This window comes from Sardina pilchardus, chromosome 15 (assembly GCF_963854185.1).
Source record: "Sardina pilchardus chromosome 15, fSarPil1.1, whole genome shotgun sequence".
NCBI classification, from domain to species: domain Eukaryota; kingdom Metazoa; phylum Chordata; class Actinopteri; order Clupeiformes; family Clupeidae; genus Sardina; species Sardina pilchardus.
In genome coordinates, this window is record NC_085008.1 from 27931480 (window position 1) to 27948324 (window position 16845).

Sequence of the window (16845 nt, forward strand, 5' to 3'; positions counted from 1 at the left end):
GACTGATCAGTGGAACCAACTTTGAGACAAACATAATATAACTTTTGGTGGTTATCTTTTATGAACAGAAAAGCTTTCAAAGTGCTTCATACCACAAGGGCAACAGCATACAGTAATTTCCTGTGTATTAGCCGCATTGGGTATACTACGCAGGACAATGTTTTACTTGAATTTCCCCTTGGGGATCAATAAAGTATCTATCTATCTATCTATCTATGCAAGTTAAACTAACAAAACCATAGTAATATCAAATTAATTGCCTCCGTGTATTAACTTCATAGCTCAAGAATGTTTGCAAAATCAATGTATAAACCACAGCTAATAGTTGGGAAATTACGGTAATATTGTGGTCTATCAATAGCAGCAGAATTAGGCTATGAGAAGTAGATGAACACTTATTGAAATCACGTAAAAGGGTAGGCCTAATTCACCCTCAAATGATTCTTCCATTATCTGTCATTCTCCGGGGAATTGGCTAACTGTTTATAAAAGATTTGTTTTTCAGTAGAACACAAACAGTAATTGAGTAAAATGCAGACCACATCAAACTGCCCATAATGTAGCCTAATGTAGCCTAATGTACCTACACAGAACATGACTGCAGTGTTTAAACAGCCCAGCTCTGATGAAAGGTTGTTGAGATTTGTGCTCAACAGTCGACCAAACTCCACCCTCCCTTCCGTGCTCTCAAAACCATGTGTTGATAAGCTGGAGTTGTTTAGGGCTCATTCTGAACCACTATTGTTGTTGTTTGGCTAGTGGGGTCCGGGGATCCATAGCCAAGGGGTCCGCGAAATAATTTGCTTTATTTAATTAATTATAATTGTGAGATTAAGGCTATTATTTTTTCTTTTAAAATGTATCTAGAGATGACGCCCCTTTTCTATTAGGCCTAAATCGTCTCTATTTGCTCCCACCCACACTAACATGTAACTTGAAAAACGGTCAAGAAGAATCATTCCTACTGGCTTACTTGTCAGCTACTGTAGCTAGCAAGCTGATAATTGTGTAGAAATGTCTGAGTCAGTCCATGTCATCAAGTGATGCAAAATCCCAAACTAACAGATAGTGGACTGGGCCACAACTTTTGAGAACACAAATGGTATGCTTAATTGTTACAGTTGTGAGGGGTCCACAGAAAATGTTAAACCCCAAAAGGGATCCTTGGAACCAAACAAACTGAGGTGCCCTGAGCTAGAGGACAGTGAGGAGAGATTCACTAAATATGAGGAAGTGCAATGGAATTAAAATGCACTCTACCTTGTGCATTTCACAGATAAAGAACAGCAATAAAGCTGTAATGATGAGCAAATGAATGACCAAATGTTCTATTTTACATGAACTAACCTGTTGTTTTAATGTAAATGCATGATGAAAGCCCAATAACACCCTCACTGTCAAATGCAGCAACAGGCTTGGATGACATATCAATGGATGCAGTTAGACTATATCTCATGACCAGGTCTGTCTAAACTTAAGGACATGACATGCAGGCTTCCACCACATCCAACGTGTATCACCACACACACGTGCATCGAGTTTAAGACTATTGCGAAATGTCCTTTGGCTAAAGTTTAAGAAACAAAACTGGTTTGGTGAGTTATGTTAGTCTTCCTGTATGTACTTGTTGTAGCATCAAAAAGACAAATGTAATTGCATGGCAGAGTTTAAATGTTGAGTCATACTGCTTGTACAGACAGACAGCAGCTCAATCAATCTGGGAGGCGAGGCCACATAATCTCTGAAATAACTGTTCAGCTAACATGTAGGCGTAATTCCGTTATTCCACTCACTACACCCAACTACAAGTAAAAGTGAACCAACATAGAAATATGTGCTTGTTTATGAGGATTCCCTATTGAAAAGAAAACTGAAAAGCTGCACTGAGAAAGACACCCTACAAAGGGTGAAGACATACTGTACGATGCGCTGTGTCTATGACACATGCCTCCATAAAATCACAAACATAACATGCCAACAGTAACCAAGGCCTAACTTTTGCATCAATTAGGATGTCATTTTTGAATATCATTAGTGTCTTAGGTATTTAAAAAGTCGGAAAATTATTGATTGGTATAAAGTGTGTCATTCTGTGTAATACTTACAGAATCCTTTGAGAAATGCATGGGTGGATCAGTACATTGGACCAGCCATGCCCAATAGTGATATAACATGAAAAGCAAAACATTACAAGGGTAAGTGATATTCGTAAAAAAAAAGTATATTCATTATGAAAGGGTAGATTCTCTGAACTCTGAACTAAGGGGAACCCTCAGGCTTGGGGCCCAATGACTCAGTGCCATAGAGATACGAAAATTGTGACTGTAATGACTAGGCTAATCCTGACATCTAGTGGTGGTATATGGATTTGAACAGAATCATAGTGTGTGCTATGCTTCATTGTAGTAGCCTAGTTATGTACATTTATCAAATAATCCAGAATTGGATTTCACAGGTCAACAACAGCAAAGTTAGTACCTGGACCCCAATGTAAGGATAACGTTGAGCTACGAAGCATTTACAGAATTTATCTGGTAAGATAACGTTACCCATATTGTTGCTTGTAACGTCAACTTTCATACTGGCTACTAAAGTATGCCATGTCTGTCATTCAGTGAAAAATATTACTCTCCCACCGGTTTCACCGACCAGAATTAAGAATAGGCTAGTTGGAGACCGTACTAAAGTTGCAAAATAATTTAAAGAACATCCAAAATATGACTGACGCTAGCTGCTGCTGACTAGCACTGCTAGCAGGCTATCCAAGCATGTTAGTTAAATTGGTTCCAAACCAACTTATTTGCTGTTGATAGTGTAATACTTCAGGGAACCTGGATATACTCTACTTCCTCGATTAACACTACTTAAATGAGCCATCCATCGCTAAATATCAATCCATAACATTGCGTGAAACAACCAGCCAGCAGCAACAACCAACATTGACAGTTAGTTAGCTAACGTTAACGTTACTTTGGTTTGGTCTGGCGTGTCCTACAAAATATCTACACTCAGTACACCCGAATAATATATATTTATGCGTCGAAAGGAAACAGCCTGCAAGCATAACACAGACAAATATTCATGTAACTTTACCATTGTAGTCGGAGTCCTCGGATAATGTTTATCTTAGCTAAAAAGCTCGTTCTCTCCTCCAACAACAGACTGGAGCTTGAAGTCTCGTAACCATAGCAACGCATATATTAATAAATTATTTAAAAGCCATATGCACCTAGAAATCTATGATCTCGCATATGCAAAACAATTAATTCAGTGATTATTTGAATATTTTTGAAAACGATCAAATAAATGATTTAGTAAAATATGTGATCCAACCCGGAAGTAGTACTATGACCTCCTGCAATGTGTGCAACCACTCTGTCAAGATGGTTTTGCACTCTGTGTGCAGAGAAACGTACAACACAAGACAGTCAGAATCAACAAATGTTTTGTTTGGGTTCTAGGCCTGTGTATTCTCAAATTAACTGCCCAAGATAAGTTTTATCTAATTTAAACGAAAAGCCATGTCAACTGTGATTTTGAGAACGGATCCTTGATCAACAAGGTGGCTACATTAGAGCAAAGTACAGCTTTGTTAGCTGGTAACAAAGTTACTTATTAGCAGAGGCATTATAAAGTGCTCTTTTTGCCTGTTCCCATTCGACAATAAGTCCCCCCAGATGTCAACTCTGTAATATCGAGGCAAGAAGAAATGACTGAAAAAGGTGCGGCAAATATCTTCATTTTGGACGGAGGTCTATCGACAGAATTGGAGGCAGCTGGGTTTAAAATACAGGTAGCCTACATTAGAATACACCACCAAATTGCACATTGTCTTGTGGAGATGCATGTTTTCACTGTCCACAAACATTGCAGGGCGATCCACTGTGGAGTGCTAGACTCTTACACACAAACCCCAAGGCTGTCAAGGATGCACATCATAGGTATGCCCTTTTTTGACAGGCATAGCCAATGTGATCATAGTTTGATTTGTAATTGTATGGCTATGCTTGTTGCGTTGTCAATCTGGATAATTGGCTTTTTACAGATTTCTCAGCAGTGGCTCCGATGTCATCACAACAGTTACATACCAAGCCAGCATAGAGGGATTTGTACAACATCTGCACCAGACACCTGACCAGGCTGAAATACTGCTGAGGTCAGGGGTTCAGCTGGCCAAAGAAGCAGTCAGCGACTTCACATCTGATAACTTTCCATCAGGTAGGGCCCACAATCCCCTCATCAGAGTAATCAAATATTCTGAAAAACAGAATTTAATGAATGTTCAAGGAGGTAATGCTGTCACAATGTAATTAATTTGGCCCTGATTGACTGGTTGTCTCCTAATGTATAAAGTCACAGAATGCTCGAGGCTATCCATGACAGACAAGTCACTCACCAGACACCCATGTGGAAAGTTTTGACATCTTAGCCTGTTTGATGCTATGTCTTTACTGCTTAATTATTTAACCGTGTTGGCACCTGCATACCCCAGCTAATGTTTGCTTACGTACACATTTCTCCTGAAGACCGTAAGCAGCCTCTAGTGGCAGGCTCTGTGGGTTCCTATGGAGCTTTTCTTCATGATGGGTCAGAGTACACTGGATCATATGAAGCTGGAATGAGTGTTGAGGTGAGGCTTTGCATGACATGTAACAGTACTGCATTTAACGCATGTGCCACCTGACACAGCCTGCCACGTAGTGACTGAAGCATCTGCCCTCTGCGCTCAGGAGCTAAAAGCCTGGCATCGGCCTCAAGTCCGTGCCTTGGTTGCTGCTGGTGCTGATCTTATCGCCATGGAAACTATACCAAGTTTCAAAGAGGCAGAGGCTTTGGTGGAACTGCTGAGAGAGTTTCCAGATACGAAAGCCTGGCTGTCCTTCTCTTGTAAGGTAACATGACTGTCATGCTTCTTATAGTACTACTCTACAACAGGGGTTCATAGGCCTAACCTCTCCAAATGTTAAGTGATATTAATTGTTAGTATTTGTCATATGTGATATCAAAACGAGACTAGCAAATTGTATTATTTTTAAGGATATGCAAACTATTTCAAATGGGAAGAAATTCAGTGAAGCTGTGGAAATGGCCTGTCGATCAAAGCAGCTGGTTGCTGTCGGACTGAACTGCTGTCCTCCTGCACTGGTCAAGCCTCTTCTAGAGTCCATCAGGTCACTCAGGAGTCCTGACGTGAGCTGGATTGCGTATCCCAACAGCAGCGAGGGCTGGGATCATGATACGGGGTGAGGCCTTTTAGGACCATGAACAGACTCTTGCGTCCTGCTACAATGCTTTGACAGACAATATAACATTTAGAAAAATGGATGAATTGACCAAGTAGGTTCGTTTGAAAAGTCGTGCTAATTTTGACCACACCTGTGTTGTTGCCCTTAAACATTTTTTTTACAGCTTGGTCATTGAATGAGGTGTCATGAGGATCACAGACAGAACTGTGGATTTTAAAACCTCAATGCATCCTTACAACTAAGACATTGCATTAAAATAACCTACAGCATTTACAATAATCGAATCTAACCTAAAGCATTTAAATGCATGCAGTTATGGTGTTTGTTTAATCTGTTATGTATTGTATGTAAAGGTGGATAAAATCAGAGGAGACACCACCCTTCATTTGGCAGGCACCGGAGTGGGCAGCTCTGGGTGCTTATTGGATAGGTAGGTGCAGATATTATAATCGTGTCATGAGCGTCATGTGATGTGGCCTGATCCTTTACATTTTCAGTTGACTGGAAGCTCTGTTTGGCAGGAGGATGCTGTTGTGTTCGTCCTGCTGATATTGCAGAGCTGAGAGGACAACTCCTCAGTACACTGCAATAACAAGCTGTTCACGTGCTGCTGATACAATAGCATGGGTGCTGCTATCAGAGATTCAAAAGAGAAAAATAATAATTGTATGTGTACAATCATGGAATCTTTGCCATTTGCAATAAAAGTCACCACTGATGTATACGAAGTTGTAGAAATTTTTATTTATAAAGGAGAACTACAGCAAGGTAGCACAGTTCTTTGCATGTACAACCGTTTTAGTGACTAGACACTTAATACGATGTTCCCATAGCAAAGGAAGGACAGGCAGAGCCCGGTACAGCACAGGTAAGCAATCATGCAGACTTTTCCTCTTGTCTTTCTTAGAATATTCATTCCTAACTACACAGAAGCTCAAAATATCCCCCTGTACAGTAATAAACCTAATCTGCACTACTTCACCCTGTACAGTAATAAGCCTAATCTGCACTACTTTATTTGTCTTACAACCCACTCTGAATACCGTTAAGTTACAGGTTTGATAGGAAGGATATAATTTTGCTCTTAAACTATAGCATTTTATTGCATTTTAGAGACAGTCTTTAGGCCCTGCATCTACCTAAGTGCATCTGCCTAAGTCCGAATATGTAGTGTTTGACAGTAGCAGGGACAGGAGTCAAGGTGCAGGACAATGCTAATATGGACACTTCTTCCGAGTTTCTCACTATGCAAAAAAGGTAATGTTCAGAAAATAATTCTTCACAGATTTTGTTACGTAAAAAGTGCAGTTAAATTACTTAGAAATAGTAAACAGCTATTGATAGTATAGCTATTGGTAATAGTATAACTATTTAATTTTGATCTCCTGATCTTCCCAATATAGGATTCATCCACTTAGTGGGTGCAATACATATACACAGGTTTAAGATGCTCGGGAGTAGGCATTGATAGTAGTGTCTGCTGACACAGACTTTAAATAGGAATGTGGCTTGAATGAGGATAGATTCTTGCTCACAACTACAACTGTAGCGTGTCCTTGTTCATGCTCTACACTTCACAGGACGTGTCCTCTATGGCTTAATAACCATTTAAATAACAGCCCATTACACTTTGTACAACCCTGCACAGCTGCAGGACTCATCGCTCTCATGCTTTGGTCAGCGTATTGCAACACTTGGTTGAGGTTTGCCCTCTTTACTTTACACAGTAACATTTTCCATTTAGGTCAGCTGATGGAAGCAAAAGCATACAACGATAGGATGTTGCCTTGGATGTTAGCAGTGCTCAACACATTGCTAGCCACAAAGTGCACACTTAAAGGAAACTATTCACTCGTATATGCTCTGTGTCGTGTGCAAGTAAAACATTTTTTATGATCCACACTACACGTAAGACATGGTCTTGAAAGCTGACTGAAGCTATTGCGTCGAACAAATAAAATGCCTAACCTGCTTCTTGGGTGGGTTTTGGAGATGAAATACTGCACTGTACTTTATCATCAAATGTACAATGACTCAGCACAATTCCCCAGTCAGCAGTCAGTCGATGTCCTCCTCTAGGTCGCTGTCGGGCGAGCTCCTTTGTCTGTACTCAGTTGTGTTGGACAACCGTTTCCAGGCCGCGTCGGACTTCTGGGTCCCCGTGCTGTTGGAGCGCCCCAGGCGCCTGACTGCGCCCTTCTCCTCGGATCCTTCGCCTGCACCGCCCTGCCCTCTCTGCTCTGCCCCCTGGTGGTGATTGTCATAACGCAGGTTCTCCAAGTTCAGAGCCCAGGGGCCCAATTTCTGCCAATTCACCCGCTGGAATGCCATGATGCAGTGCAGGTTTCCACCCACCTGAAAGCAAGGCAAGGCAAGTTTATATATATATATATATATATATATATATATATATATACAGTATAAGCACACGCACGCACGCAGGCACGCACACACACACATACACACACACATCAGTGAACTGCAGCACTTTGAAGATTCTTGACAGTAGCCCTGATTGTGTGCACACACATATAGCGGAAGAAGGGAAAGCCAGTAGTCAGGTTCACTAACTGTGGATATGTTCGCACTTTTGAGTGTAAAACTTACATGCAAAATCCATTAGGGAAAAAGCTGACCTTTTTAGTTTTCCTATACTGGATGCCTCTCTCTGTGTGGCGAATATCAAGATATTCTGGATTCTGCGTGTTCAGGTCTGTCACAATATCTGTCCACCTAAAAAGCAAGAGATTCCATCACAGCACACATCCTCAAAGCTAGTCCCACTACTATAATCAGTGCTTCAAATCTTACATTAGATGCGTTAAAAGGAAAAAGGATAGCTACTGATAGTTATTATCATGGAAAAGAAAGAACATTTCAATGACAAAAAAGGGGATGATTTCTTACTTTTTGCAATGGATAGCAGGATGCTTCCTGCTTGGTTCCCCAATGAGAATCCAGTGCTCCATATCGTTTTGAGGAAGAGATCCCCTACAATCAACAAGAAACCTTGTAGCCTCTTCAAAGTATAAATGCACTTATTACTGAAAATATCTATGCGGTGTCAAATACAGTAGATTGATTGAGCCTATTAGCACCCATCATACCTGTAGGCCTTGGCTGCTTTTAGCGGCGTAGCTTCGAAGCCCACAGGGCAAAAGTAGTGGTTCTGACAGTGATAAATGTAGGCCATGGACTCGTCCTTCAGTCCCGTGGTCAGCTTCAGTAATGCTCCCTCAGCTGTTAGCACGAGGACAAACGCAGCATGAGCACACAATGGACCTGCTTTACAAAATCACCCTATCATGGCATGCAGGCACCTTCGATAAGCGCTACTATACCAGGGATTCCCAAACTGTGGTACGCAAGCTGCTTAGGGGATACATGAGATGAAAAGGGCTATGGTGGAGAAGACTTAAAAATGAACTTTTTAAATATTTTGTAATTCATGAATAAAACATTTCAAATCATATCATAATGATATGGAAACATGAAATGAAAGGATTTCATTTGTAAACTCTAGACTAGGCTATGATTCCATTAAAAAAGTTGAAAGCGCTGTACTGGGAACCACTGTACTATACCATTAACTCCCAAGTACTTGTGACGGATAGCTCCGTGTATCATTTTGGTTTAGCATTGACATACTGTTTCTAACTATTCTCATGAAGCTCTTTAGAGAGGGGGGCATTTGACAGAGGTGTCTCACCTGTCTCTCCAGCAGTTTTGTGTTTTCCATGAGGCTTGTACAGGATGTAAGAGCATCCTCGAACACGGAAATTGTCGTTGATTTGTCTGAACCACCTGCTTGACAAAAGATATCTTATCTATCCACTGTGAAGAAAAGGTCAGGTAGTAGGAGGACATTGTGACCTACGTACTGTACGTACCGCATGAGAGTGGCATTTCCTGTGAAAGGGCCGAACTTGATCTCCTCAAAGGGCGGCTGGAACCCCAGAATATGCAGAGCCTCTTCCTGGGAAATGGGTGGAAGGCTGAAAACAGAGAGGACATATTTGGGGTTACACACACTAAATTATAAAGTTATTTCCGTCATCTTTGTGAATGACCCTTTGAAATACTGCAGGAGAAATGTTTCATTTTCCCCTCCCATTACTTAACCACTGGTCAAAATAGGTCTTAATTTATTAAGAGTTACTGTCTGACAATCTGCATCAAGACATCTAGTCCACTCTACTACAGTATGTAGGCAACACTCCTTCATGGAACTATATTGAACACCTTGCTTCACTGTAAGTACAAACCTACAAGGCCTAGTTTAGCTTAACAAATACCTTCCTGCTCCCAGAGTGCTGTACAAAAAGTTCCAGCAGGAAACCAATGACGAGATCCCACATGATGTCTTGTACTGTGGCCGGCTTATGCAGTACCTGAAACACATGGCAGAGGAATATGATGAGGGAACTAATGATGTGGCGGAGCTATTAATAACCACCGTTTCTGTACCGGCCTCTTACCATCTCCTGAGGTCCATGACTTTCCTCTGTTTGATCTCCTCCATAGACGCCTGAGCTGGGATGTCTGGCAGATTCTTGCTCGGCCTGTCAGCAGACTTCATCTTTTTACTGCTGAATTTTTTTGTATTGCCTGGAAGATCAGAAGTATCTCAAAGTCAATTATAGCACACATGTCAAATTAAGATTATTTAATTCCACAGTTCCCTCTACTTGTTCTTCCTTCCCAGCAGCATCTAGCAAATGATTTGAATAATGAATATTTGTATAGAGATAGAGAACTGTAGACTGATCCTAAACATAGTGGTATTTACCATGAAATTGCACAAAAAAGTTACAAGAAACATGATGCTAAAAGTAGGTGGTTGCGTCACGTCGCCAATATGAAATAAGTCAACGGAGTAAATTTGGCTGAATTCACTGCAGACAAATGGACCCACAATGTCCACTACACTATTATGGAGATGCAATGAATGACGCAATCCACTGTTCCATTCAGTTTTGCTATAAGTATCAGTAGACCATCAGTGGACAATCTGAGCTTTTAGCCAGTGCTAGGCAAATGGAGCCCCTCTTATGTCCCGGATGTCATAGAGTGCGTTATGCAAGCAGCACCAGATGGCACCTGGGACAGCTCTGTCATTTCCTGGCGCTCCTCACATGCCATCAAACAATCCAGGCTCTGTTGCAAAATAACCATAAGCTACATTACCACTCCATTATTAACAGTGCATAAACCCCTGCCTCCTGGAAGACAGGCCGTTCAGTAATTAGAGATGCTGTGAGGGAAGGCTATGATCAGAGCAAGCAAGGGCAAGATGAGCCTGGGGTGACAATGTGCCAGAGCTGAGACGGAGTTGTTTAATAATTGATGGGTCTTACTTGTCCTTGATTTTCGTGTCAAAACAGCATCAAAGTCGGTGGTGTCAATCTCCCAGGCAAGGATGGGTTTTGAGTTGCCAGACGACACCACTTCCATGTCATAGTCCCCGTCGATGGGAACACTGCTGCTGCTGCTTCCAAGTCCAAGCTGGCCCTGCGACAGGTTCACAGTGTTGGACGACAAGAAGCTTGTCTCCCCGTCCTCCCTGGGGGTGCTGTCGGGGGGTCTGTAGATGGCGGTGGCCTGATTGAGCAGCGCGTAGTCGGAGCAGACGGTGTAGAACTTCTCTCTGGAGTGCGTGACGGGGCAGGTCCAGGGCAGCTGCAGCTCGGCGCTGGAGGCCCGGCGCGCCCGCAGCGCCTCGCGCGTGAAGGAGCTCAGGATGCTGCGCTCATCGTCCCGGCCGGGGCCTCGGGCAGCGGGGGTGGCCTGGTCACTGGTGCCTGATGTGTTTTCCCCTTGGCTATTCACAGCGTTAGGCATTGGGTGGTGAACTTGGGAGGTTGTGGAGAGAAATGTGCCAGGCTGTGTCAAGTTGCCTGGCAGATCATGGAATTGCTATGATGGAGACAAGACAAACACTGATGAAAATACACATGGGTTTTCTACTCTGAGTTGATCTGGGTAACACTGTCCACTGTCCAATGTCCACTCATAGAGCACTTGATATTGTGCACTGGCCAGCATAGCTTGCTTATGCTTTGGCAAAGTATAGTGGATCTAAATATTTCCCCTTGTCTTTCCAGCCAAGATTATGATTAGGCTACATTCAAAAAACAGACTAATCAGTGACCTGACAGTGTTGTTTTAAGCATTAGATTACTAGAACTGTGTTCCTGAGTGTTACATGCTGAGAGGTTATTCCAACAGTCATCATGCAATAAAAAAAAAAAAAAGATACGGTGCATGCAGCACAGGCAACAATTAAGCAAATAATAGACGAAAACAAAAACATTCTCTTAAAGAGTCTCTTACAAAAAAAATCTGTGTGCTTCCACCTACAGGTAGCCTACAAAATGCTATGTAGCCTACTGTACCTGTAAGGCAACGCACTGTTCACCCAGCGAGTTAGGACGCTGAATTTATTGGCAGGACGATACCCTATTATTATCGTCTGCATAGGCTAGTGCTACAGCAAATGCTTTCAAATTGCGACATTAATTCGAGGAATAACGTATAGCTTAATGTTAATCAAAGGCTGTTGCCACTTTAACTGTTGCCATCTTTGACTGTTATGAGATCACAAGGAGGTTCTTTCTCACTAACATCAGAGGCATATGCCTATACTGCATCAAACCGCTCGTGAACTCAATATAATAAGGAGTACATACCTTTCTTAAATATCATGCAGAAGTTCATAAAATATCAAACTGCATTCAAAATGAGCTTAGCATCACCACCACGACCCACATCCACATCCCATCTTCCGCTACAATTCCTCATCAGACTGTACCGTTTATGGAGGCCTACAGGGGGTGATCTATTAGTATGATGATGTTGGCTATTTAATTTAACATTGCATCCACGTCATTGCGGATATTTAACAACAACGTTATACAAAATTGATCTATGTACGATCTAATTACGTCCTAGGAGTTTGTTATGACTCGACGGTATTTTCACTGAATGGGCATTTATTTGTGGCTTCGATAAATCTCCACCCTCTGGATGGAACCTCTTGGTTTAGACGGACTGCTACTGTTCTGAGGTCAGCAGCACACCAATCTGTGTTCGTTCAAGGGACGAGGAAGGGGTGGGGGTGTATTCTCACCATTGAAATTCACAAATAAGGGCATGTACCATTCAGTAGTCTACATTGAAAGTTAGTTCAGAGTACATTTCGTTTTACAATATTATAATTATATGACCTACCTAATAACTTGTCTTTTAGCTGCTCCGCTTCTACCCAGACAGCACGTTCAGTCTTGCCGACGTCGGCAATTGGAGGGCACCAGCGGCAAAGGATCGGCAGGGTTTTTTCCCCATGCACATCAAATAAAACTTGTCAGTTTAGGTGGGCAAATCATCGGCGGGACGAGTCTACCCGACAGCGCACATTGGAGATCGGCGGAGGAACCGTGAAGAACCATTTAGCCGATCCCGCTTCTTTTTTTTTTTAAATGCTGCCTGCTGCCGACGAGTATGAGAAGTCCGTTCGTTGGTCCACGTCAAGCTGGCTGTGTAAGCACGAAGGTACGTTGAGCTTGTGTAAAATCCGTATGTCGCAAATGATATGATGATTTAATATATGATATGATATGATAGCAGCTATGATATATCATATTTGGTAAAATGCATAATACGGTGTAGATTAACCTTTTGAAGATAATAACGTTAGCAGCTAACGGTTACACAAGACGTTTCTCAAACTATCTGGTTAGCTGCTAACTGCTAACTTACATGTATATATATGGCTAACTTAGGATAACACATAAGTAAACTCATTGTAGAAGTGTTTTAAATCAGATATTGTATCCTATGACGTCTGTTGTGGCTATAAAATGCTTTAACGGGACGTGTTTTTAGCAAACGTCAGGTAGGTAGCTAGCGCTAGCGTTAGCGTTAGCATAATTATCTTGCCACTTTGCTGGCCGTACACAGCGAAATAACCGGAAGTAGAGCGGACGCCGCCTGCAGAGATGGAAAACTCCAGCTTCAGAAAGTAAAAATCCAGCCATGTATTGGTTCCACCTGTGCACTTATCACAGGTGATCTCATTAATTAGCTGCTGTAGCTGAAGACTTGTGGTAATTAGAATCAGCTGGTTTAAGTGAATGGTTGGCATAGATGTGGTAGGACTTTTATTTTCTGAAGCTGGACTTTTTCACCTCTGCATGTCTGTGAGTGCTTGACTAATAAGTAAACGTGTAAGTTTCTATATATGTGATGCATTGGGTTAGCTCTGGATGATGATGTGCTTTGTGTAAAGGCTCTTTTTCTGTATTTCCTAGTGCCACAAGATGATTGGCAGCAAGAGTCAACCAGTGATGAAGGGATGCGCTCAACTGAATACAAGGTAATTAACAAAATTGTCACACAGACACTCAGTGCGGTTACATGACCAGTCCAGTCAAGTCATCTAGTCTATTCTGCAATCTGACTAGTTGTCTTAGTCTAAAACTATACAGTCAAGTTAGTTTGACCTGAGAGCATGGTGGCTAGTTAGCAGGTCTCTTTAGATTAAAGATAATATTTCTACAATTAATTAATACTATAATATGTATTCTGCCTGTTTCGGTTTTAATATGGGTTGGAAGAAAAGTCTCTCTCTCTCTCTCTCTGTTCTTTGATGTAGGCTAGGCTGTGCAGAGTGCAAAAAGGCTGCCCTCATTCATACGGTCATTCTGACTGAATCTGATATGATCTGATACTGATTACCTGAAAATCATTTATCTTTGTTTTAACCGTTTTAATCTTTGTGTTTCAAGTGTCTGTGAACACAAACATGCAGCAGAGTCGTGAAACCCCTCAATCCCGTCCAGGCCTTCCAAACAGGACTCCTCTAAGTAAGACATATTTTAGTGTATGATGTGTTTTAAGTGTCTATACTTCGTTCACACCAAGAACGATAACGATAACGATAAAAGCGTCCACACAGGCCAACGATAAGAAAAGTCACTCATGTTAATGAATGTGATGGCTAGAATATTATGGGTTCTGATTGGCTGTTAGTTTTCTATCGTTCTCAAAATCGCTCTGAAAGTGATCAACAACGATATCGTTCTTGATGTCGTTATCTTTATAGTTTATGTGTGAACGTTGTCATTCATATTAACGAGAGCGATATTTATTTATAGTTATCGTTCTTGGTGTGAATGGGCCTTTAGTCTGTGTTATGGTAGGCTAGAGGCTGACACAGATGGGACTTGGTAGTCACTAGAGTAGCTAGCAGCCTGTTTTGTTTTTAATTTGGGTAGGAAGAAAAGTGTGTGTGTCTGTCTCTCTCTCTCTCTGCCGGTTCTTTGATGTAGGCTAGGCTGAGCAAAAAGTGCAAAAAGGCTGCCCTCATTCATACAGTCATTCTGACTGAATCTGAAATGATCTAATACTAATTACCTGAAAGAATCAATCTTTGTTTTAACCGTTTTAATCTTTGTGTTTCAAGTGTCTGTGAACACACACGCAGCATGGTTGTGAAACCCTTCAATCCCATCCAGGCCTTCCACACAGGACCCCTCTAAGTAAGACATATTTTAGTATATGATGTGTTTTTATGTGTCTATACTGTGTTATGGTAGGCTAGAGGCTGAGACGGAGATTGCACTTGGTAGTCACTTTTGGTCACACACACACACACACACACACACACACACACACACTCACACACAGTTCTATTAAAAAACAAGACATTTCATACTATGTATTTTTGTTAACCTCTATGGTCAAAGATCAGTTCCTGCTGGATGCACAGGTATTTTTGGCAGGTTCTCTCTGCTGTTGTCAGTAAACTACTGTATTATGCGCATTGCTTGTTAATTATGTGTTGTCTAATTTTGTGTATTTTCTTCCTGTACTTTCCCCAGCTGTTGAAAGGCTGAGCAGGTTGGACTCCAGCTGAAAATGGACTATGTAAAACAACTCCAAAAAACAATGCACAATACACCTTCATTTTGACAATAGGCCTATTTCATATTTTATAGCTGATTCTGGTTATTTTCCAATAATCTTCTTTACACTAGATTTAAATGTAATGTAAATTAATGACATATCTAGCTTCTGTTTAATACAAACATAACAGCTGCATGTACGCTATACTGGCCATCCCCAAACTTCCCAAGTTGGGAGCATGGAATTGTCCATAATCACGTCTGCAGTCGTCTACATTAAGTCGAACCCACCTATTGATTGACTGACTGACTGACTGGCTGTTTTATTTTAAACTGACAGACTATTTGAAGGGATTTGTTATTTTTGTTGTATTTGTCAATGCGATTAGGTGAGTGTTGAAATAAATGTGAATTAAATAAATGAGTTGAGTATTGAAATAAATGTTTTGATATTTTGCAAAGACCAAGTAAAATAAATGTCCAAGGTCATCTCCAGATGCCCTCCTATTTTGTTATTTCTCTCATTCAACCATCAAACTTGATATCACTGATCCATTCTTGTTTTCTGTTAGACTGGCATTCCCAGGTTGCCAGTAGCCTAAACGGGCTTTGCTTACTTCTCAACTAGCTCCCGTCAAATTGTTAAGGAAGCCGTGTCACGTTATTAGTGGAATATCACATAACTGTTGTTGATAGGCTACACAATAGGAAACGTGTGAACACGATCTGAAAGCAGCTAGCCTAAGCAAATCAATAAGACCTAATATAACGGTGGGATCCTAGTAGAGTGGCGGAAAGCATTCAAACGTCTCGCTCCTTTTGACTTAACTTTGGAAGGGCTGATTTTCGAGAGACGTAGCCGAAGATCAGCTGTTCCAGTGTTAAGTCAATGGGAGAGCGGCGTCCGAATGCTTTCCGCCACTCTAGTGGGACCGCGCCGCATAGGTCATGATAATATCGGGTTTAGGTGGGCTCGCGGTCGGCAATCATTCTAATGCCGACATCTTCCCGACATCTTGCCGATTAGCAACCGATCTGCATAGGACATCGCGCCGAGGCATTTTATGTCGGCGCAGGCACACCGCCCCGACGTCGGCAAGAGCTAAATTGCTGTCTGGGTATAGTTCAGCTAGCAACTTGCTAATCAGCCAATCATTCTGTGTAGCCTTGATGGTGGGTATTCATGGGTCTCTTCAGGTCCCTTTCCGTGTATTAATCAGGCACCATGCAGTCTGCATTGATAATCAAGGTGCTTGATTTTATATAAGCCTACCTGTGGAAAGGGACCTGAAGAAACCCATGAATATAAGCCCCTCTATGATCTGTAAATGATAACGATGTGTGTCCCTAGGTAGATAGGCCTATCAATAATAATGATAAAAAAAAAAGGTCTCTGCTGAAAATATGAGTCTGCTCTTGAATTTGGAGACCATGAAATGAGGTATAGCCCTTGCATGAAGACATTGTGAAAGTTTCCACTGTGGTCTACTCAGTCTACTTCATGTTGCACACACCACTTGCAATCTATTCAGCTTAGCATGAAACCCACTGCTTCCTGCCACCTCTACAAAACATTTTGCTTGAGGTGAGGATGTGGTTGACACAGTTCCCATTAGCCTCTCCTCGTGGTCAAATAGCACGCATGCATGATGGATTGGTAATTATAAGGAACTAGTTTAATTGGCCTTTATAGT

General features: G+C 41.7%; 3 protein-coding genes and 1 long non-coding RNA gene across 5 annotated transcripts in view; 2 read left to right on the forward strand and 2 right to left on the reverse strand.

The window, feature by feature from the left end:
• nme7 (NME/NM23 family member 7) overlaps positions 1-3351 on the reverse strand; it is a 37899-nt gene extending 34548 nt beyond the window's left edge. Inside the window, exon 1 of one of the 2 annotated variants that reach the window (XM_062556140.1) lies at positions 3094-3351. In XM_062556140.1, coding sequence (XP_062412124.1) covers positions 3094-3096 — 3 coding nt within the window. In that variant the 5' untranslated portion in view covers positions 3097-3351. Of the gene's footprint in view, positions 1-2105; positions 2197-3093 lie in introns of those variants that run through there. The other variant, XM_062556139.1, reaches the window with a different exon arrangement.
• Positions 3352-3407: 56 nt separating this feature from the next.
• On the forward strand, positions 3408-5970 carry zgc:172121 (uncharacterized protein LOC337599 homolog). The gene is made up of 8 exons (XM_062556141.1): positions 3408-3793; positions 3874-3941; positions 4046-4218; positions 4527-4630; positions 4731-4892; positions 5038-5243; positions 5600-5676; positions 5768-5970. The coding sequence occupies exons 1-8, from the start codon at positions 3710-3712 to the stop codon at positions 5836-5838; spliced, it is 945 nt and encodes a 314-aa protein (XP_062412125.1). The 5' UTR covers positions 3408-3709; the 3' UTR covers positions 5839-5970.
• Positions 5971-12061, reverse strand: LOC134102135 (basic immunoglobulin-like variable motif-containing protein). Its single transcript, XM_062556138.1, has 10 exons — positions 11936-12061; positions 10604-11162; positions 9725-9854; positions 9542-9637; positions 9137-9241; positions 8956-9050; positions 8354-8486; positions 8154-8237; positions 7883-7979; positions 5971-7601 (listed from the first exon to the last, which is right to left on the reverse strand). The coding sequence occupies exons 2-10, from the start codon at positions 11085-11087 to the stop codon at positions 7305-7307; spliced, it is 1521 nt and encodes a 506-aa protein (XP_062412122.1). The 5' UTR covers positions 11088-11162; positions 11936-12061; the 3' UTR covers positions 5971-7304.
• A 290-nt stretch (positions 12062-12351) lies between these two features.
• Positions 12352-15650, forward strand: LOC134102166 (uncharacterized). Its single transcript, XR_009941490.1, has 5 exons — positions 12352-12797; positions 13556-13620; positions 14033-14110; positions 14710-14785; positions 15128-15650. It is a non-coding gene; the product is annotated as an uncharacterized LOC134102166 (long non-coding RNA).
• Positions 15651-16845: the final 1195 nt, after the last annotated feature.